This window comes from Toxotes jaculatrix, chromosome 14, assembly GCF_017976425.1.
Source record: "Toxotes jaculatrix isolate fToxJac2 chromosome 14, fToxJac2.pri, whole genome shotgun sequence".
In the NCBI taxonomy this organism is placed as follows: Eukaryota; Metazoa; Chordata; class Actinopteri; family Toxotidae; genus Toxotes; species Toxotes jaculatrix.
In genome coordinates this window covers 14,166,543-14,189,634 of record NC_054407.1, presented here as the reverse complement: position 1 = coordinate 14,189,634, position 23,092 = coordinate 14,166,543, and the positions used below count along the sequence as shown (strand labels likewise).

The 23,092-nt window shown below is 41.1% G+C and overlaps 1 protein-coding gene across 2 annotated transcripts in view; it reads right to left on the bottom strand.

The window, feature by feature from the left end:
- Positions 1-23,092, bottom strand: part of pbx1a (pre-B-cell leukemia homeobox 1a) — a 75,264-nt gene that overhangs the window by 35,314 nt on the left and 16,858 nt on the right. The window contains exons 3-6 of one of the 2 annotated variants that reach the window (XM_041054404.1): positions 19,934-20,032; positions 12,610-12,766; positions 11,967-12,445; positions 11,047-11,120 (exon numbers count right to left, since the gene is read on the bottom strand). In XM_041054404.1, the coding sequence (XP_040910338.1) occupies positions 11,047-11,120; positions 11,967-12,151 (259 nt within the window). In that variant the 5' untranslated portion in view covers positions 12,152-12,445; positions 12,610-12,766; positions 19,934-20,032. Of the gene's footprint in view, positions 1-11,046; positions 11,121-11,966; positions 12,767-19,933; positions 20,033-23,092 lie in introns of both variants that reach the window. The other variant, XM_041054405.1, reaches the window with a different exon arrangement.

The window sequence follows — 23,092 nt, the reverse complement described above, 5'->3', positions numbered from 1 at the left end:
GATGATGCTGTATCTAACAGGGTTAAAGTACCCGATGGTGAATTCTTTCTTTAACTGTATTTTCAGTTCACTCCACTGCTCGAGTATCATGTCATTAACTGCAGTACTTGCTCCTTAATCATTGAAGTGAATATGTGAAGTGCATCCAACCATTTCTGCATAGATGTTACACGGATACTATTCATGAATATCATGTTGTATTAGGTGATTTGAAGGAGAGTGAAGAAATGAGGTGGGGTGAGATGTACCTTGCCCATCTCCTTGTTCTCCCCTTTTCCAGCTGCTCTAATTTGACACCTTGAGCATTGGAGGGGGGTAGGGTTAACTAGGTGGGGGAGTGCAAAGACACAGCGGAATTCATTAAGAATAGCAACCCCTCTCTCCCCTCAACCTCCCTCCAACGCTAATGACATCAGAGGTTAGCAGAGAGCAGACTAGCTGAGAGACGGGAGGAGAGGAGAGGAGCGAGAAGAAGAAGAAAGGCAGAGGGAGAAACCCAGAGAGAGGGGAGATGCATGAAATTAGAAATATTTAAAGTAACTGTTTCAGTGGAAGCAAGGAAATGGTGAAGGGCATGACGAGGTGCAGCTCATACATGACGTGCCTCGACTCTCACTGGGGCCTTGTTTGGCTCAGTCTGAGTGTATTTCTGCATCCTTTTAACATTCACACAAAATGAAAGAGGTTTCAAAAACTGCCATTTTGCCTTTGACAGTCTTAATGCACTATGATGACATACCAACAACCAACTGCAGACCTTCGAAAAACCCATTTATGCCACACTTTGTAGGTTGGATGGAGTGCAATCAGGCCTTTTTCAACATTGTGATTACCACGTACTGGCACAGTAATCTGTGGCTGAGGAATTGGCTGGCTAATGGCAGTTTCACATCAGCCATCTATAGGGACCTTGCAGACAGGTAAAGTGGTAGTTGCAAGATATTGAAATGGCCAGTGCCACCTGGGATGAAAGGTCTTTAAAAAAAAGTATTAAGAACTTATTTTTTTTCCTCCCTCTAGAAGCAGCAGCGCTGTATGTAAGATGAGCAGCTTTATCTCTGCAGTCACTTAAAACATCAAACACCTTGCTTTCCTTCACAGCCACTCTGAAGCTGCTGCTTGATTTTAGAGCTGGAGGGAAAATGATTGAGGGGCAAGAGAAAGAAATGTTTCCAAGCTGAGCTGAAATCCTTGCTGAAACAGTGTCTCGAGACCTTTCAAATGCTCATTTCCATTTATCTACCAGTGACACTTTTCATGACGTACTCTCTGGCAAACTATCTGACTCATAAATCCAATTCAAGCCTATTACTGAAGAACTTTTAAAGCTATCCTTCATTAATGTTAATGGGTTTTTTTAGTGGAGGCCAGTGGTGGTTAGGACTACATGGCTGCTTTCCCAAGCTTGTTTAACAGGCTCCAGACAGAGATGGATGCTCCTTGCAGTCCGATAGGCTCTCTGAGCCATCTATCACCCAGAGGACCCACCCACAGAGCTGGCGTTCCATAACAAAGGGCAGGCAGGAAAGCTTCTGATTGACAGCTTTATGTGTGTGGTGGCTAGTCAGACAGCAGAGAGGAGACATGGTATCTGTTTCTGGCCTCAGTGCTGGCCCCCTCTCTGAAAATGAGTTGTGAAGAACAGAACAAAATAATGAGTGAGCAGGGGAATCAATCAATATGCCAACACATGAGATAAATGAGAGAATCAAACACACACAAAAAAACATCCCTAATGCTGCTGAGTAGGTACAAAACTAATCAGGCAAATGAAGCTGCCCAAGCAACATAAACTGTGAATGGAGAGCAGTGTTAAAGCATAAACAGTTATTATCATAAAGATTATTACCCTTACACCTCCAGACTTACTAATTAGTGCAATAAACAGCCATATTCTACAATGTATAGCTGAAGCATGCAATAAAACCCACTGCAACATGTAAATACAGATGCGTGCACAGGGACACAAATAAAGGGATAACATACTGTTCTGTGGGCAGTACATTCCAGCTCAGAAACATTAAAATCTATAATAATATAAAACATGTACAAGCATAAACTGCTTTGCTGCTGCCACGGCTGTAATCATTTTACGAGAGGCCACAGTTGCTCTCAGGGTTGTATATATTCTTGAAATGCAGACAAAAAAGGAAGAGGGGGGGTAGGGGATGTTTCAGAAGAGACACACTAAATTTGGACAGTAAGTAGTATCACCCCGTCGGCGCGGTACACCGCACATTCGCAACGCCCCATTTAACCGCACACGGCGCTTCCCTCTACTGCCTTCATTTGCATACTTCAGCGGGGCCCTGACAGATGAAGACGGATGGGGCAAAATCAGCCTCACTGAAACAACTGTTTTATCAAGGTTAAACTATCCAAGAAGCTCTTAACCCCCGCGCCTTTATCACACTACAGCTCTCCCAATATCAATCTATCAATATGATCTTATCGGCAGGGAGGGGGGGTGACGACGCTCTTCATAAACTCAAGTAATAGGAACATAAAGGAATTTTATGTGTTTAGGGGAGGAGACTGCTAAACACAGTGCTGAAGGACATGTCCAATAAAACAGGCTACAAGGTGGTGCCAGCAAGCCAAATAAAATATAATAGAAGAAGAAGAAGAGTCACTCGCCTCAAGGCATGAGAGGCGTGCGCGGAGTCATGAGGTCGTCGATTCAAATCTTGTGAACGACTGGTGAAAGCATGAATGAGAAACACTAAAACCCTACTTCAACAACAAGGCTCGAAGTGAATTTCAACATGGTACTGACACACACTCTGCTCTGGTGAAGGTGCCTTTTATCTGAAAGCATTTAAAATTAGTTTAATCACAAGTTATCAGCTTAATGTAACATGAGAACTCTTGTCTTCCAAGTCTAAACTAACACACCTCCTTTCCAGTACAGTAATACAGCAGACGACAACACTGTGTAGTGCATGCTTGTGTTAATACAATATATCTGTGTGCACTGTGACTGTATTCACACACATGTGCTTGTTGGTCATTTACAGATGTCCAAATGTGGAGATTACAAAGAAAACCCTTGACAAGCCTTCAAGCAAATTTCAACTTTAAATTGTACTGTTTCAATGTCAGACCTCTCACTTGTTGTTTATCAGTGACTTATTAACACACACACACATACACATAAATACACACACAAACACAAATTATTTACATAAACAGCAGTGGCTTTACAAGAGAGCATAAAATCACAGACGAAACTGACAATAATTGACAACATCAACAGTATTTTCTTTCATCTTTAAATGTTATATAAAATTATGTGAATATCTAAAACTTCTACCTGAACCACCTTAGTAGTAAGTGCACCACCAAAAAAAAAGTAATAGGTACATGTAATTTATTTGTTTAATTACCAGGTGAAAGGTTCGTCACACTGGTTATCATGTCCTATGGTGCAGCTTATTGTAAAATGAGAATAATAACACCACAAAAAATAACACCAATCTCACACAGTATCAACAAAAGCTCATAAAGGTTGTATATTTCCAACACCAACACTTCTAACAGGTGCTAATATCATGGCTAGATGTTAGAAAGGCATACTCAGTGTATTAACACACTGTTGTATTTTATCATGGCACATTTTTGTTATGACTGACACTACACATGCATCTACCCAACGTTTTTATGAACTTTTTATGACAGAGTACAGCTAGTACAGTGACAAACTTACACAACACGACAAACTGCTGATACCACACTTAAACACTCACGTATACATAACTCATAAGTGCACATTACCTCCTAACTTTTGGGTTTTGAAGGGTAAAAGCTCCGTTAAAAGTGGCTTGGTAATAAATGAACAGAAGTATATAATTTGCTGATTATGCTCAAGTAGAAAAAAGAAAATGACAGCAATTAACATAATTTCAGTAGGAGTTAACTGTCCAGAACTAACACCGCCAAAGGCAAGCTGGCAGACAGAAGGCACAGAGGAAACCCACAGCTTTCACTCTTTGGGTTGGGATACAGATATCTACAGTACAGGGAACCAGCAAGGAGGCATCGCTGGATTATCAATCCTCATTGCTGTTACTGAGGAAAAAAAAAACAGTTTACATATTTTATCTTGTTAGACGTCAGAACTGAGAGTATACATTTCTTGGTTTGGCCATTTTTCACACTAAAAAATCTAATAGCCTAGAAATGAGGCATTTAATATATACATAAAGTATACTTTCTATAATAACATGTCATCTAATAAGTTAAACCAGCCGGTGGTTTAGAAACTCTACACTGTTTCTTATGCGGTTTCAGTTTAATGAGAATTTTTATGTTTTCAAAACAATCTGCTTTGGGAACAAGTGAAATGATCTCACCCCAATGGCAGTTTCGACTTGCTAATTGTTATTCTTCCAGAACTTTGATGCAGTGCTGCAGATAAAACCTGCAAAAAGTGTTCTGATCTACATCATGTTGTGTTTTGGGGATATTTCCTTGATTCATACACGCTGATGGTTCCCATCTTGCCCGAAACTACTTCAGAAACAGATTTTAAGGGCCCTTATCTGCCTCTATAAGATGGTCTTTCCATTGCCAAGTAGCCAGGCCAAGTGCTGACCTCTGCTAACACTCATGCACTCGCCCCACTGTGCTAAATGCTACCTGTGGTGTCACATCTGCCCTGGGAAGTGATCCAAAACTGCAGCACCCTGTGTCTCTATAGGTCCCACAGAATTAGCAGCAACAATCCCGAGAGACTGCCTGCCTGCCTATTTCTGCCCTTCCAACACACACTCTGTCACACGCACAGAAATAGTAGACACCGCACACCACACTGAAGATTGCCAGCATGAGGCTGTTTGATTTTGCAGCCACAAAAACAACTCTTTGTGTGGCTAAATTTATCATCGCTCTCCGCGACAGTATTTGTGTCTTTCTCTACAGTTCAATATCTCTTCTCTCTTTTTCTCTCTGAGTGTGTGTGTGTGTGTGTCTGCATTGTTCTTTGTCTCCGCCTTTTCCTTCCAGTGAAGGTGCCGAGGTTACCAAGGCTCATCTGTGGCCCCTTTGTCTCTCACGGCAACGGCAAGGTTTATTAACATAAATTAGAATAGCTCACCGAGAGAGTACCTTGTCGCTATGCGTTACCCACGGCAACCTCTCCTCCACTCTAAATCCACCTGATCGTGTGCGTGTGTGCCTGTGCATGTGTTTGTGTGTGAAATAAAGAAAGTGATAGAGTAAAAGAGAGAGAGAGGGAGCACACTCCCCTGCATCTAAATGTGAAACTACTCTGAAACGAGGGAGACACATCCACACCCATCTCTCCCCTGTCCTGATTAAAATAAATGGTGCTATCTGCACTGCATGACTCACTACACCATGGCATTACTATCAGTAATTGAAACATCCAATCACTACTGAGCCATCAGCCTCACTGCTCTTCCCCATCTGACTTTGTGGCACCTGATTGAACATCCCCACTGTATGGGAAGTAATACAAGATATGCCTATGAGTTTATATGGAGAAGAAGAGAGGAGCAAAAACACTGCATCAACGAGGCTCCAATTCATTTTTTATTTTTTTTTGCATGACTAAGTGTCTGAATGTGTCTGCATGTACAGTATATATATTTAAATATGTATATATGTGTGTGTGTATCTCTATGTTTCACTCAACATCCTAAGCAGATATCCAGGGAGAGTCGGGCAGCCTCATTGATTGGTGTTGATTCCATCTGGGCAGCGAGCAGCGACTGACAGTGGATCTAAGCCGCTGCGAAAGGCAACCATTAATCTTGGTCCTGTTTAAGCAGCATGTATTAATTTATGTCATTTTTACTAAGTCAGCCAGGGAAGAGTGCTTGCCATTTTATGTTTGACTGTTCATCGAAGTCGAGGGGGTTCCTTTGTACAACCCCAGCATGCTGCCAACACGCCACTTACATCGTGGTGGCAGGGTGCCAAGGAAATGAGATCCCACACCTCGAATTAAAGGTTATCAACTGCCAGGGCAACCACCTCCGTTGAAGTTCCCATGAAAGTCTGAATGTCATGAGTTGTATTTTTCATATAAGAAAGGATATGTCTCTTCGGTCAAACAGAGGGCGGAAAAAGATGACGTGTGTGTGTAACCAAACAGATTTAACACCATGAAAATTTTAAAAACTAAACAGCAGTAATATTCAGAGGTAGTTGGAGTACACAACAGGAGCGCCCATGAACATATCAGTAATAAGATCTGCAGGTGTTTCAACTCCAACAATATGAGGCTATATGCGTCCATCGGTCCTACTGCGTGAGGCAATTCCACAAGACTGTGGAAAATCCAATCAAATCCAAACAGCACCAATAAGAAAAACAATGGCTGAGGCAATTGCAACTGCAATAATGTCACCGGAGCTGTTTTGTAGACAGTAAAAGCTGCTCCAGAGACAAACATCTGATAAAAAAGAAACTCCACTCTGCCATCGAGCAAATTTCCTCTCTAAAGCAATTTTATATTCGATAAGTGGGAAGGCATTCTTAGCGTAATGGATCTGAATATGATCTCTGTCAGAAAACTAAGAACACAGCCTTGTATAAAAGCCCAGTGTGCAGAATGGCCAGTGCTGCTGCATCAGATAACTAAATTGAGAAGTGCAGGAAAGAAACTATAGATAGAGATGCAATGCATTCATGTTTCATTTGAATAGGTGAACTCATGGATCTCTGACTCGCAGTCTCTCTTGCAGTTTCCATGAAGGTGAAATGTGGGAAGAACAGTTATCTGAAAAAAGGAAACAAACACAGAAACTCACTTCTATGAATGCACGTAAAGAGCTCAACCCCAACTGAAATGCAAACTCATATTTTTCATTTGATTAAAGGCAGAAAATAGCCACTCCAACTGCCAAAAACCGAGCAAATACAAACACAAGCACACCTAGTGACCTACCTGTTCTTTCAGCTTTTTTTTTACACATACTCACACACACTCTAACTCGCCATACGTCAACACAGAATATGACCATTCTACAGCCAGATCTGTTATCACGGCTAATTACTACTCCCACCTCAGATATACAGGGCTGTAATTAGCCTCTTAAAACATGATTAACATGTCTCAATTAAGCCAGTCAACATTTGCATAATATATTAGCTGTCCTAATTGCAAGTGAGTTTATACCAGAGGACAGGGAACAGCAAAAATACTCGCTGTTGCAGTGAATATAAATATGAATATAGAGGAAATGTCAGTGGATAAAAAGGGAATCCAGTCCATTTATGTAAGACATAACTCACTTTAAAAGCAAAGATAAACTCACAATCAGCACATCCCCGCTCAGACTACTTATAAAAATATATTACATGTTTATTATTATTCACTTGGATGAACATTTCTGGTAAGTGGAGGAAGAGTTTCCTATAAACTCGCAAATCAAAGCCCGCCAACATTTTCTCAGGAAAACTTTGCACTCGGTTTTGAAGTTATTTATTTGAAGTTATTTATGAGAGAACAGACAGAGTCCTGTTCAGCCTTATTTCCGTGGAAACTAAAACATGGGGGGGGGGGTATAAACTGCTGCTTCGGCACTTCCAAGCCGGGGACAGATATACAGTCTCCCAGCTAGCGCGGGGAAACCAAGGACATAGCCATTAGTTTCAGGACAGCGCCACATTGGAGACTAATGCCTCCATCTGTCACTGGAGATGAGAGGAGAGTAACAAAGAGAGGCAACACTAACCCCTGAACTCATCATGGACAGCCATGTCAATTAAATACTGAAAAACAGCAGCACTGGGAGCTATAGTGACCAGTCTATACACTGCTTCATGGGAGCTCAACTAGTACCTCCATCAACGTTTAATGTTAATGGTACGGAAAATAACATAAATTGTGATTTGACACTTTGTCACCACGCACCTTTACATTTACTTCAGGCACAGTAACTAGAGCTGAAATGATTACTTGTTTAATCAGCAAACATTTTGATAATCTGTTAATTGTTTCAGACATTTTTTAAACAAAATTCTGAACTTTCTCTGACTACAGCTTCTCAACTGTGATGACTTTTCCTGTCTATAACTGTAAACTGAATGTCTTTGGGTTTGGGACTGTTGGTCGGACAAAAAAAAGACATTTGAAGAAAATGCAATGGGATTTTTTTTTAACTTTAACATTTCTCATACTATACCATTGATAATTTAATTTAAAAAGAAATAATCACACTAATCACTAATGGAAATAGTTGTAAGTTGCTACTCTTCCATTAACGGAGCATTTCAGGACAGTTATCAAACGAAATGTCTTTGCGTTGTGCCAGTGATGAAAACTACCTCTCCCTGCATTCGTGAACCTCGAAAGTGGCCAGAGCATAACTGTGAATATGTAAAATATGTGTAAATCTCTAATTAGCAGCACAGGCTTTGGGGGTGGGGCCGGGGTTGGGGGTTAGCGCAGTTAGCAGGACCGACTGATTCAGCAGGTCTCCAGCTTTGATAAGTTCAAGCGGTGTAATGTATTATCCGTCTGATCACATTACTCATGCAGGAGCTCTCCATCTGACCCGAGCCTGCATGGGGGTAATGTGAGGCTGTTGACACAGAGTGGCCTGACGAAACAGTCCCAGGCCCACAGATAGAGAGAGAGAGAGAGAGAGAGAGAGAGAGAGAGAGAGAGAGAGGAGAGTAGGCCTGAAATCTGACACCCAGAAACACTGACTTGGTGTCTGGCTTCTCTTACTTAGTCAACCTGTACGTGCCAGCTTCCCTCGCCGTAATGGTTCCACACAAACAAAGACGCTTTCCAACTCTCTTCACAGGATGTGAAGCAAGCACAGGAAAACAAATTGTAAGTGCTCTCAGGAACTGGAGAAACAATGATGATAGTTTAAAAAAAAAAAAAAAAAGTTGTGAGGGGCCAGTAGACAGGGCAAACATTCTCGTGAAATACAACACAGGCGGCCAAAAGGAACATCTGTAAGTGGTAACACAAGCCTCCGTCCCTGGTTTTCCATAAGCCAGCGTGCGAACCTGAGCTTGTTTAAGCTTGCTAAATACCCTGCCGCCGTGACACAGGCCCGACCCCAGCACAAATATACAGGGAGTGGGGTGGGGTGGGGTCATCAGTTAAGGCCTGCTCTAGCCGCTGTTGGCATGCGCTCCCGCCTTGTTTGTCAGCTGCTTGCCAATGGACACCTCACTGCTGCAGCGTCCCATTTTGTTGCTGTCAACACTCACACACCACTGATATACCACGGAGAGGAGATACATGCAACACACATGTGAATAACGACACGCAACAAATGATATATGATCTAAAGAAATGTTTAAAGGTCGAGGAGAAGGGGCTGCTTCAAATCTGAACTGCTGTACTCGTCTCCTGCTGCCTGCACTTCTTCTCAAAGACACTCTGACTGCAACAATGTAAAAAAGCAAGGAGAAGCTGACTCTTTATAAAGAATATAAAAAAGACCTGACAAATTACAGGCTGTACTCCGCTCGCATACACTGCACTCAGCACATTTGGCTGTAAATGCCATGGTGAAGGTTTGAGTCATTTTCTCTGTCACTGCAGTGAAAGGATTTTCAGTTTCGTCTGCACAAACCTCCTATGGGCGAAGATGAGCCACAGCTCAGCTCTTCAAACGCAGACAGGGAGGACACAGTGAGGCAGCCATTAAGTCTCTATTCTCAAACATTGTTTGGATTACTCTTAACTTTTAAAGGCTTTTCTGTCATCAGAAAAACAATGTACTTATTTACAGCTTGCTGATTTCTGCTATGTATGTACATTTGTCAGCTGCACTTTCAGTAAAAATAACTGATTTAATACAGAGAGACAGAAAAAAGGGAAAACATTAACTGTGTTGAAATCTGCTAATATCCAAACTTGGTCCTAAAGAGAAGGGAAGAGAATTTGCAGGCTGAGGGCAGCTCTCTCGTCAGAGGCTCTCTGAAACCCCGGTTGCCAAGAACGGTGGGAAGAGAGGAGAGGCAGGGGGAAAAGCCAGGAAAAGGTCCAAGTCACTTTGTTCTTCTTTCTGGAAACGAACTCTGGTTGAACCCAGGGAGACGCCAGACAGTTTACAAAGAGCCAGGCATTACTCTCTCACTTTTCACTTTCCAAGCCTTGCAATTTAGAAAGAGGGCCCCAACCTACTACAGCTTCCTTCTCACAGACCGCACTCTTCAACCTTTATAAATCTGGTGAAAATCCCAAAGTGTCTGCTTGTTCCTTCTACCTTTTTTTTGGGGGGGGGGGAGACCTGTTCCAATTTCTGACTCACAGGAATGAAATGTCAAACAAAAAACAGTTCATGTTAAATTAAGGAAAATGGTTTTGCCTCCGCACAAGCCCCGTGTTTATTTTCAACTGTCTACATGACAGCGGCGCAACAACACCAGCAGACAAAGTGACAAGGCTCTCTCAATAATCTCAAGGATTGCTTCAAAGTTGTGTTCACAGATAAGGTTATATTGGATATTTCGTTTTATTTCCTCCCTTGAAAAGCAGCGCTCTGCCACATCCCTCAAAGAATATTCACAGGCTTTCATCATGTGAGCTGCTCTTCTTTTAATCAGCTGTTAAGTGAGTAATAATTCACACATTCCTTTTCACGACTTTGACCCTCGCTGCAAACATAAACAGAAAATCCCTCTGACCTGCCTCTGCATGTAAAACAGCTCACTTAGCAAACACCATCAAACTCGGCCAAGGAAAACAGACAGAGAGAGGGGGGGAGCCCAGCCCCAGGAAGGCCCAAATGTCGGCATGAAAACACTCCTGTCCAATGACAGCACCTCGTCTGGGGCCAGAGCTGTCCGCCTGCCTGCCGTGTGAGGTTTGTCAGGATAAACGTGTTGTAAATCACAGAAAAATAATACATTTACAGTGGCAGAGGAGAGGAACGTCTAGATGGCAAAGACGTGTTTTGGTTTCGCACAATTAAATCCACATTTTCCTAAAAATCCGTCGTTCCTCAAAGAAAGATTTTGACAACACTCATGAGTGTCAGTAGTAAATACAAGCAATAAAAAAATACACAAAAATCCCACAAACAAAACAAGCCATAAAACAGAGCTTACCTGTTTTCTCCTTTATTTCACACAAGACATTGAAGAGAGCAGGTTTCATTCTATGGCAGTTCAGTGCATGTTTCCTAAAAAAAAAAAAAAAAAAGGGAAAAAAAGACAAGGAACCACTTTCCAGATCAATATTCAAACAAGTGGCAACAGTAATAAAGCTACTTAAAAGAATAGGGCATCCTGAAATCACAAAGTATCATCACAGAGATTCAGTTTTTCCCACATTTCCCTGCTGGTTTTTTTTTTTTCTAACAGAAGCAGGCTATTGTCTGAAACATTCAGAAGCCATGGCATTGTAAATTGTTTATGATGTTTAGAAACTGAAATTTTAATTTCATGATTTTATCTCATGAATACACGTGTGACTTCAAACCTTTGGAAAAAACATGACTTTTCTGACAATAACGTGCACATGCTTCAAATGTACTTTACATCATATTTCTGGGTATTATTAATAGGGCAAGAGGTTAAAACTATAGGAGAGGATCTGCAACATGTTCTTATGGCACAGGATTACAATGTAAGCTCCTCTGCAAGAAGGTAGAAGAGTCTCAGAGAAACTGAGGTGCCAACTGCTCCACAGTCAAAAAATACAAAACCTCTACACAGATTATCTTAATCTCCAATAACCGTGAAGTAATTAATAGTTTTTATTAAAAATACTGACACAAAAGTTGTTTCAAATAATCAAATCTGAATCGTGACAAGTTTTTAGGGTCTTTTTTTCCGCTTTCGCGCAGTCACGGCACTTCAGTGGGCGTAATTGCTTTCATTTAGAGGCAGTCTTGATACAAACCACAATGTTATTATCTCCCTTCTCCATCACCAACAACATTACTTACTGTTTCCTTTCCACGATTAATAATACAAGTGTGTGTGTGTGTGTGTGTGTGTGTGTGTGTGTGTGTGTGTAGTCTCACCTCGCCTGTGCTTCGTCTAAGCTTTGGTCTGTGATGGTCATTATTTGCTGTAATATGTCTCCGATGTCCTGCTTTCTTCCCTCTCCGTCCGTCGCCGCCGTGCCATCCTGCATATGCTGCGCCAGGCCGGGGTGTCCGGCCATGCCTACCCCGTGGGAGTGCATCAACCGAGGCTGCTCGTCCATCCTTGACCACGGTCCTTGCTGCCTCGCCTCCAACTTTTTTTTTTCAAATTTTAATATCAAGAGGGGAGAAAAAACAGAAGACAAAATATCCTCGGAAATTCCTCTGGATTCCTCTGCGTCTCTCTTTGCTCCGACACTCCTCCTTTTTCCTTGGTAAGCTTTTCTGGATTTGGGAGGAGGGAGACTGACAAACCCTCTCTCTGCTCTCTCTCTCTCTCGGTCTCTCTCCCAGCTGGTTTAGGTGAAATCTGATCTGAATCGCTGCTTTTGGCTCTGGCCACTCCTGCACCGCTACTGTAGGGAAGAAAAAAAATAGGATTGAACATTAAAGGCTCCTAATCTGATTAAAAGTGGAGCGCGTTGTGCTCCTCTTACGAAACCTCCGAAATACTCGAGAGGTTGATGCGGTTGAGACTCAACTTGCCAGTGAAGGTTTGGGATACAAAGTAACCACCAACTGTTATTGTTTCGTTTATGTCTGGTAAGTGACTCATAATCGGAGTATGGATGGAAAAGCCTCCGCCCCTCGAGCCACGATTGGAGAAGAAGGAGCGCGCAAGTCCCACCTCGGTCCTCTCCGAAAACGTCAATCATCCTCCTCGGGAAGGTGGGACACTGTAATAAACATAAAGAGATGTGACCGGGCCGGGTGGCAATACAGTGATGGATAGAGAGTGAATATGTTGCCTAATAAATAATTGTGAGTGGCAGTGGAGCTCTGACCCTACAGAACAGAGTGGTGGTGCTTGGAAAAGACACTCTGTCACCCAGACTATATATTTTCCTGCTGAATATTTATATCCGTGTAATCAGTCACAGGAATAGTAAATAAATCAAGATGAATTTATTAGAACATGCAGCAGTTTGTGGGAAGCTTTTTTTTTTTTTTTTTTTTTTTTTAACAAGCCTGGTGTTGTAACACAGGACCACAACTGTTGTCATAAATGTACTGATTCCTCAGCCTTGTATTTAAACACTCTGATGCTCTTGGCATTAAACATGCAGTATTTCTGATTTACAATTAGAGCTACAATGATTAGTCCAGACTATGTGATTGATTAAAGGCGAATTCTACCAATTATACACATCAAAGTCAGTTTACAGGTCCTGGGGAGTACTACAGCATATGTGGAAGGGGAAAAAAGTTGTATTAAGCTTCTTGTGGCTCCAGAGGGAGCTGTGTGAAATCTGATAAATTTCCTCAAGTGATGTCATTTGAGTCGGCATTTTGCTGGGGTTGAGGGCTACGAGTTTGAAAATGAAAAGAATCTGGGGCCGTGGATTTAGAAAGAAGTGAGCACACCAGACCTCTGTAGCCCAATTCTCCTCTCTGCGTGAGGCTAGAGGCCTGACGCTACCTGCTATCAGCTTAACACACCTGAAACTACAAACCAGTTTCAAGTGTCGACTTGCATTGTGGGTAATATAGGTAGGTTTTGACCAGGAAGTAGAATGTGTGGAGTAAAAAAGACAATATCTCTCGTTCTGTGTACCATTAGTCTGACAGTGTTATATAGGAGTCATTTGTTAAAGCAATGACGCTAAAATTCAATTCAATTCCAGCAGCTGAAATGTGAATATTTGACAGTTTTCTTAGTCTTTTGTGGGATTAAAATGAATATCTTTTTTTAGATTATTGGTCAGTCAAAACAAGGAATCTGAATATGTTACTTGGGCTTTGTGCAATTGCGTTGTTAAATTATGTTTATTATTTTGACACTGCCTTGACAAAATGATTCATCAGTTCAACAACAAAAAAAAAAAAAAAACAATCAGCAGATTAAATGATAATGAAAATAATTGTTAGTTGCAGCTCTAATTGCTATAATCACAAAATCATCTCCCATTAACACTTAACGCTTAGAAAATCTAAATAACATTATGGATACACTGCAGTTCTGTGCCTCTGAGTCTGGTCTGTTCTACATCCAAATGCTTCCTTGCTCCTTTTACTGGCCGGACTGAAATCGATCAGTCAGTTTTCTCATTACGTGCTGAATAGGGAGGTAGGGCAGTAATTGTCACAAGGGGCAGGGTGAGGTTGAGGGTAGTGGTGGTGATAATGTCTGACACTCAGGAGCTGCAAGACTGCACAGCACAGCCCTGAAATGGAAGTCTGCAGTCCAACAACCACCCTGCTTTATTTTTATTCCCTATTTAAAAGGGTCATAATGATGCCAGACTTTGTGTCGTAGACCTGACAAAGAAGGTGGTGGTTCAGTTGTAAACATGCTTGAGTGGGGAAAAAATAGTCATCAGCAGACATGACAGATGTCAAGTTTTGTTTTTGTTTTTTTTGTTTTTTTTTTACCCAATCATTCGTCTCCAAAACAGTGAATATAAAACCACACTCTGGTGTGAGGTTGGCTCTTCAGATCCTGATCTATACCTCCCACACATCAGTCTTCTTAGTCTGATTTGAAAATCCAGGCTGCATTGATCAGTATGAAATATGATCTAAAGAGCTCATTCTTTTTGCTCTAAGTTCAAATTTATTCCACTGTAAACCAACACAGAAATGATCTTATTGCTTGGAAGTTGTTGGGAAAGTAAACTCTGAATAGAATAAATAAGGCCTTGTTTGTGGCTCTGATTGCTGTATTTCAGAAAAAGGCAGCATTTGCAGCCTTAATGAAAGAGGGGAAAGAAATTCATCTGACATCGCATTTTCCCTCCATTTAAACCAAATGTGTTGTTGCAGCATTAATAATCCCACAAAAAAAGAATAAGTGGGATTTGATTATAATTGCAAATGAATTTTGATGTAAAAATATTCTTATAAATAGTAGATGTTTTTCTCCAGAAGTTGCAGAGTTGTTTTTCAGAGACTTAAAATGTTAATTCCAAACATGACGGTATTCCCAACAGAAATGTGAACTAGTTGAATTTGTTGAGTTGTGTTGTGTTTACCATCATCCACTGAGGCTGCTCTGATAAATATGGAAATGTACCAAAGATTATAATGCACTTGGCACTTCATCACTTGGTGATTGGAAAATGGCAGGTTTTGTCTTAATTTTTCATATGAATTACCTAAACTAAAGCAATGCAATTTCTCATGTAAGGTGTCTGAATGGTTTTTGTGAAAAATAAAGATAGACTGTACATTTAACATTTATAAACAGACTACAGGCATTTGACAAATGGCTTTTAACACACCATAACACTCTTTCGTGTAGTTGTAAATAAATATGAGATTATTTTTTGCAGCGCACTCTAATGCCAGATACATTGAGAGGGCCAGTAAAAATGTTATGGATTTTTATGATGGTCCAACAGCCCACCGGGATTTGTCCCAGTATGTCTGATGATCAATCTTATTATAGCACAGGGGAAGTGGACGAGGGACCAAAGAATGCATTTCCTTGTTTCTTGCAATAGGGGTGGACACCCCAGCGTTCCGGTAGTATGCTGCCCCCTCTTTGTTTGGAGTATGAATTCGACAGCTGGCCAATTCTTACACATTGAACAATGTTAGCTGATTATACCTACATTGCTGTGTGTTATAAATCATTTATCAAGTGTTAATAAACTGCTTATAAATGCTAAACAGGAGGGTTAAAAACGGCACCGTTAACGGCATATCTTATATTCAAAACAATGTCAAGCAAACCTCAACATTTCAAGCTTCATAACAAACTCATGCTGACTCTGCCATCACACATTCTCCTATCTGGACCAGGGTCAAACAAGTCCTCCCAGAGTGAGCAGCAGGTCAGAGCAGGGTAAGTTATGTATGAGCTAGGAACATACCGAGGGAGAGAGCAGCAGCTGCATGGCACATCTCTCCAGGAAGTAACCTTGATGAAAAATTCAGTTGTTTGCAGCTCCTGGCGTCCCTCAGGCATGAATAAAGTGAGGCCCAGACAGAGAGAAAAGACCTGGGCTCAGCTTGAAACTACTCACCGACCCACTGCTTAGGAGCACACACACTGGCTAGCATTAGGAGATGGGCACGAATTAAAGTTTAATCACGCCTCAAATAGATTAAGCGACAGGAGCCGAGTCAGCATTTCCAAGGCCTTGCTCTGCCTCTGTTGACCATCCTCCTTTGAACTCCTGCTAAATTAAATACCCACAAGTTTCAGTTTCTCTGCACCTCAGATTAGCTTCTAGGCAAAAGAGGTACTTGAGATAAACCTGGGGTAGAAAATAAAACCTGCACAGCAGCCCAGTCCTTTATGGGATATTACACATTAGTCATCTCATTAAATGGCTGTTCCACTCGTTCATTATTGTATTTCCATGAAGTTGGGGGACTTGCAAGGGAGATATTTTTAAAAGAATTGTCAAAATCAGTTCAGCAGATATTCTGACTTCATAGTACGTGTTCAGTTGCAAAAACACTGACTTTTTCAAAAAATCTACTGGTTACAATATAAACACTTAGACCACCACAATTTGAGCGCTGGATCACTCTACAGACCCAAACTGTGTTTTTGTAAGAAACCTTGTGACTGAATCTGATATTTCGACCAGCAAATGTTTAGTTTAGCAAGTGTATAGTTACATTTCAAAACATGACTTATTAATTTGACCTCCCGCACAGCTCTGTTCAAAGCTCAACAAACTACATCAACACAAGACAATCACGGCTCACCACGTACACTATAATGGAGACGAAAAACTATTTTTCCATGTTAATGCGAATAAGGCATTAGAAAGATCTTTCCAGCGACACAGAAAACAACTGTTTTAACAGGCTGAGGAGTACTGCTCAAGAGTAAGTGGATCTTTATGAGTAAAACTGGTGTAGTGCCCCTTTAATTTAGGCCTGGCAGTGATCATGATGACAGTTTTCACACTAACCATTTGTTCCCAGTGCAGCTTCCCTTGTTTCAGTAATTTTCTAGAAATGACTCACTGCTTTAAATGACTCATTGCTTAATTCTTTTTTTGAAAATGTATTCTGGAAAATTTTTCTTGTTTACAAAAGATACTTTTTTCTTAAAAACAAGTGAACTAATGTTGCCTCTGTTTTTGTGCCTTTGTTTAAGAAGATAACATTTTAGGGCTCGAGCACAGGCAGGTTAGGATGGAGATTTTATTTGGTGTTTCCTTGTTATTTGGCGTAAACAGATCTCTGCCTCTAACACGGCAGGATTCAGATGTATCTTGTAGCTAATGATCATTTTTAGTGTGGAGGAGCTGGATGGGTCTTTGTGCAGCTGAGGCTGGGTCAGGGTGAAGGGTGACTGATATGAAGGGGTTGACCTGTCACATAGCATTTGACTTACTATCCTTGGAACAGGATAAAAGGGGAACCAAATGTCAAGTGATACAAGTGACGCATCCTCATACACACACATCCACACCGAGAGGGATGGGGAGATGAATGTTTTATAATAAAACCTCAAACCCACCAGCCATTCTGTGGATGGCATGTAAAAACAGTAAGCTTATCATTTTCATGAAAATAATAGTCACTGGTGGCACTCGCTGTGCGTGTCAGCCACAGGATTTCCATGCCCTTTTCCATGAGTGTGTCTGTTCTTGCTGTAGGGCCCCTGTAAGCCCTTAGACCTCTTGGCAAAGCGTGGGATGCGCCTGGTAGGGGGAGATGTGACGGATGCCGGAGCCTCGGAGCCCGCTAGCTGCTCTGTGAATTTTCCCAGACTCATTTGCATTCATAAAGAGCCTACTCCTTGTCACAGAGTGTTTTCTTTTTTAGTCTGCCTCCAAAAATCCCGTGCGACTCCTGGTGGGAGTGCGCCGGGAAAATCCAACTGTCAAAGACGACAAGATGAATGAATCCCTGTGTCAGACGCGTGTGGCTTCAACGATGACAGATGGAGGAGAGCTGTCCCTCCGTCGATCGGCAGGCTTCATTTTGGAATAAATAAATCTGAATTTCACCCCCTCCCATAATTACAAGTGGTGCTTTATTTGACAGCTCTGTGTTTGTTGATGGGAGTGTGTCCGTGGATGTGAGTCTGTGTGTGTGTGTGTGTGTTTGGTGGGTGGTGGCACTGACCAGGTGACAGCTTGATTTAATTTGACATGGGCATGACTGCATTGTGGTGCAGTGGATTTCAATTCTGACTTTTCATTCTAGCTTTCTAATGAAGCACCAGTGTCCACCTGGAACAGCAGGTGAACGTAAACACGCAATTAAACACAATTAATTTCCAGACTCTCCTCTCTCCCCACACATCTGCTCTGCTCAAGTGTCCTTCCACCTTTAGTGAGGTTGTTCAGTGTGCAACCCTGCACTCTGACCTCTTGTGAAGGAAAGGGCAGGGATATCACGAGGAATTCTTGGGCCCCTGAAGGAATATTACCCTGGGTCCCCACTTCCTTAATAAATTAATCCTAGTGGACTTTTTGTGTATTTCCAGCTGTGGTTCCCTGGAGTCATCACCACCTTTCACCTCACTGGCAACAAGCACTCAAGATTGGGGATGGGAGTTTTAAGTGGCTAATAAGATAGTAAACAGTTGCTTATTTACACATCCAGCAGTTATGGAGCAATGTTATTTGGAGTCGTGTTTCTGAACACTTGGCAAATATAAGTACTATAATCATCATTTTGTTTATTCTACCAACATCTCAAGGAAACATCATCATGGCCGTACAGCTAAACAATGAGCTGAAAGCCACTATAAAGGTTGAAAGCTGGATTCTCGGTCAGCAAACAATTTGTTTACATTTCCAAGACTGTGGTTGTGCTCTGATTTCTCTCTTATCTTCCCCTCTGCCAACAGTTTGAATTGGTAAGTATTCCCAAAGCCACACTGCCCACTCCACCCCACCCCTCAAATCCCCTTTTAAACGGTCCAATCAAATGTTAAGGACCTGATTTAAACCCCTCTTTTATTTTATATGCTACCTATATATTCCATTTCACTTGCAAATACAGTACGTTATATTACAGAAGATAAAAATGCTCTAAATTCCTTTTATTGGGACAGTAAACAAATTACCCACTGTTCTGTTTAATGTTTTGCGTATAATGTTGTTTTTTTTTACATAATTGGTTTATTGTGTAAATTTGGTGGAGAGTCATTCAATTAATTATTATAGCATAAGTGCAATTTGTTTATTTTACCACAAGAAGAGTAGATACTGCAAGGAGATTTACGGATGGGTGTCCAAATAAAAAATAATACTATATCTTTTTTCCTCAAAAAACATAAATAAAAAGACAACAAACTGCCGCTACTGGAGGACCTGAAACATTAATTTCACAGATTTTTTTTTATGTAAAAAAAAAAAAAAAAAAGAAAGAGCTTGTCGCTTTCCCACAAAACAGCAGAAAACAACAGAGCAAGTTGAATGTGAGCGACACAGATTCCCTAAACCTCAAAGAACACGGTGCAAGTGGAGGATGATAAAAAAGGAGAACATCTGGTGAGCTGAGCTCGGTGCCAGGACAAGACAAAGCCATGTGTCTGGCAAACACATACCTACACACGTACCTTAACACACACAAATGCACACACACACACCCAAACATTTATTCATGCATGCACACTCAAACCTGCCTGCCCCCGAACTTGCAAACAAGCAAAAAAAAAAAAAAAAAATCCCCCCTACACACACACTTACAATCACTCACACACACACACGCACATTGCATTCATTGTGCTTGCACTCACACACAGCAGGGCGCAGTTAGAGAGAAAGAAAAAAGAAAAAGCTAAAGTAGGATGTGATTGGAGAGTCCACTGTTCAGACAAGACTAATCTGCATACTCAGAGGCTTAGAAGTGAATATGCATGAGAGAATAAAACGATATGCCTTCGAGCAGACCACCCGCTCTCTTTGGATTACTGTACCCACCTCCGAGCCTTTTATCTTCTTGTTGGCATGCAATCAAGCTGATTTCGTGTGCACTGGCTGACGGTTTCACACAATGAATTGGACTTAAGAGATGTTAACCTGTTGAGAAAGACAAAAAGAAAACACTGTCACAGAAGCAAAAGGAAAAACTGAAAAAGGGTGATTTATGTTTAAAATTTCACCGAAAATATGCACCCGAATTATCTTAGAAGGTGTTTTCGTGCATGTTTTTTAAGCCTGATTTGCTTTGCTGTAAGTAGATCTAACCAGCTGAAGATGGAGAAGCACAACAGAGAGAGAATGAATATTTGGAAGAACTGTGCAGTATTAGACACAGAGCTCTGATGACCCATCAAATATTGAAGAAATGTCTGCTGGAACCATGAATTCACATTTCAGACAGACTTCCTCTAAGACTGTCCTCACCAATGAATGAATATTTCATTTCAGAAAATAGAGTGGCCCTGAAAGGCACCATTACCAAACCCTAATGTCAGGAGGAAAACATTCTCCACATTTAGTTGAAAGTTAGGGTGGAATGATAAGAGCCGCCCATGCGTAACACAATCTGATGGGGTAATGCATTGGCATCACATTAGCATGACTGTATTTGACTGCATGGCAGAGTGTGTGTGTAGGTTTTCCCAAATGACTAAAATGAGAAACTGGGGAACTTGAAGCACAAGGTTTTCAATTTATCATCTTGCTCATCTGGTGAGAAGGAACAAAACTCAACTCACACGCACTCAGTGCATTTACATATGGAGCAGCATTTAGGTAATAATCTAATTTTAGGTAGTAATGTGATTTCAAGAGTGATTTTTTTTTTTTGTTACCTTTTTTTGTTACCTTTCAAGAATCTCAGTGAGAACCCAGCCAAATGTAAGAACACACGTTTATTGCAGGTTGCATGAGAAATGCAAGTGAAGAACCACACTTAGGCTTAGGTTCAGAGTTATCAGCAACACTAATCCAAGGGTGGAGTAGAGCATGTCTAGGAGGCAGGTAAACCAGAGGTTACTGTACTGTATGGCTAATACTGCAAAACAATGTGCATGTGCTTGAGTTTGCAAATAAAGGTATAAAGAAAATTTCTTGAAAAATAAATGCACAAAAAATACAAACTTTTTCTTTCAAACTTCAGAACTAATAGAAGAAATACAGAGCACTGTACAGGTAAAGGCTAGAGATGTTACTACAGTGGGTTATCCCCCTTCTTAGTTAAGTTCACCAAGAGGAAATTTTTGCCAGCTATTTGACAAAACATATCTCTTACTAACTTTTTGCAGAACATTAATCTATATCTCACGATCTTTATCAGTGGATGGAGTATGATAAGTTGTCATGGAGATGGTTCAGTTTACCAGACATGCTAAAAAAGAAGTTAATAAAAAATAATAATAAATAATATATTTATTTATATATATATAAAAAAAAAACATTGGATTACAACCACTCCAAGGGTTTGATTGCAATCTATGTGCAATTACACATTAGAAAATGGAAAGATGTCACATACAGTAAACTTTATGTTAGCAATAAATTTGTAGTGGGAAGGGACATTTAAAAAAATTAATTGGAGGATAATATTTTGTTCCATGTCTCTTTCTAGACTTTGTAACTAAACATTTTCTTCGAAAAGTTAGAAAAATGGTTAAAATGTTATCTAGTATTATAACTAAAAAATGTATATACATTCTAAATCCATCATTATGTCTCCATCAACTTTGGTTAGGTTTGCAAACTAGGTAGCTACACAGAATACAAACTGATGTTACAACAAGGACGAGTGACAATGTGATACTGAATGACTCATTTATGTTTTCATCTGCAGTGAGCTTGCACCACAGAGCTCTCTAAATCTGTGCTTGTTTACTCTCTCTACTGGATGGGATCAAACTATTAAAAAAAAAAATTAGTTTCAGCTTTGTTATTACAAACCATGATGTTGGAAGAGATATTTTAGCTTTCCTGAAAGGGTAGGGTTAATAACCATGTCATCTATATGTGTAAATGTTGATCTAAATGCAGCCAAAACGTGTTTCTGTCTAAAATGTCTCAAAATTGGGATTTTAGAGTAACCAGACTTATGTGACCAGGAGAGGTCAGAGAGTGACAACACCTGCAAAATCTGCTTCTCATCCATTCTTGAAATTTCTCTGCACATAAAGAAAGACAAAGAGAGGGCAAGAACGACAGACAGAGATGTCTGTGGTGTGGAAATAGTTAAAGCCATAAAGACGTACAGTACCTCAGCCCTGACCCCGTGCCCTCCTAGGTATCCCCCTGCGCAGAATTCTTATTCCCTACCAAACTGACAAAGTGTTTTTAATCTTTTCTTTCCCTCTCTCCTGGAGATTGGGGAAACAAAAATCAATAGCTCCTGGCAGGCGATCTAGCAGGCTGGTGAATTACAGGGTCTGCGCTGCAACCAGAGCGCTGCATCACACGGGCCTTGGAATGAGAGACCTTGGAAGAGGCATCAGAGACACGGAGGTTGCGGGGTCACTCTGGGTCCGCAGTCTGAGGAGCAGGGTATTTACTGCCTCGGCCAGCTCGCTGCGATGAAAAATAACTGCCACACAGCACAGAGAGAAGGATGGCTGGGGCGAGAAAGATGGCGAGGGAGACAGACACAGAGATAAGACAGACTGAGAGGAAAGCTGGTGGTGTGTATACGAGCAGCTGAGGTCTTGGGAGAGTTTGCTGTGATTTGTGTGTACTCACATCATGTGCTGTGTGCAGTACAGGTATGATGTCAAGCAGAAGACTAATGCTTTTTTCCTTCTCTTTCCCAAATGGGAAATGATTCATTAGCGTTTGGTGATTTAGAACGTGGCAGCACTGGCCGATCAATATGCATGGGCCCATCTGTCAATACGTGATTTCTGCTGGTAATTAGCTGATGTGGGCCAGTGGTTGTGAATATTGCCTGGCAACTGACAGCCTGGTTGTTTCTGTCATCACTGGGGGGTGCACAGGTGGTAGTAGCTCATTGCTGATCGATAAAATGCCGGGCTTCAAGTCCCAAACCAGGTTCATAAAGACATTCTCCATGATAAAATATGGGGTAAAGAGGCATTTCTAAATTTTCAGGCATTTCCAAGAAGGGTTTAAATTTATACTCAAAGAACAAACTCGTTCAATCATGAATCATAA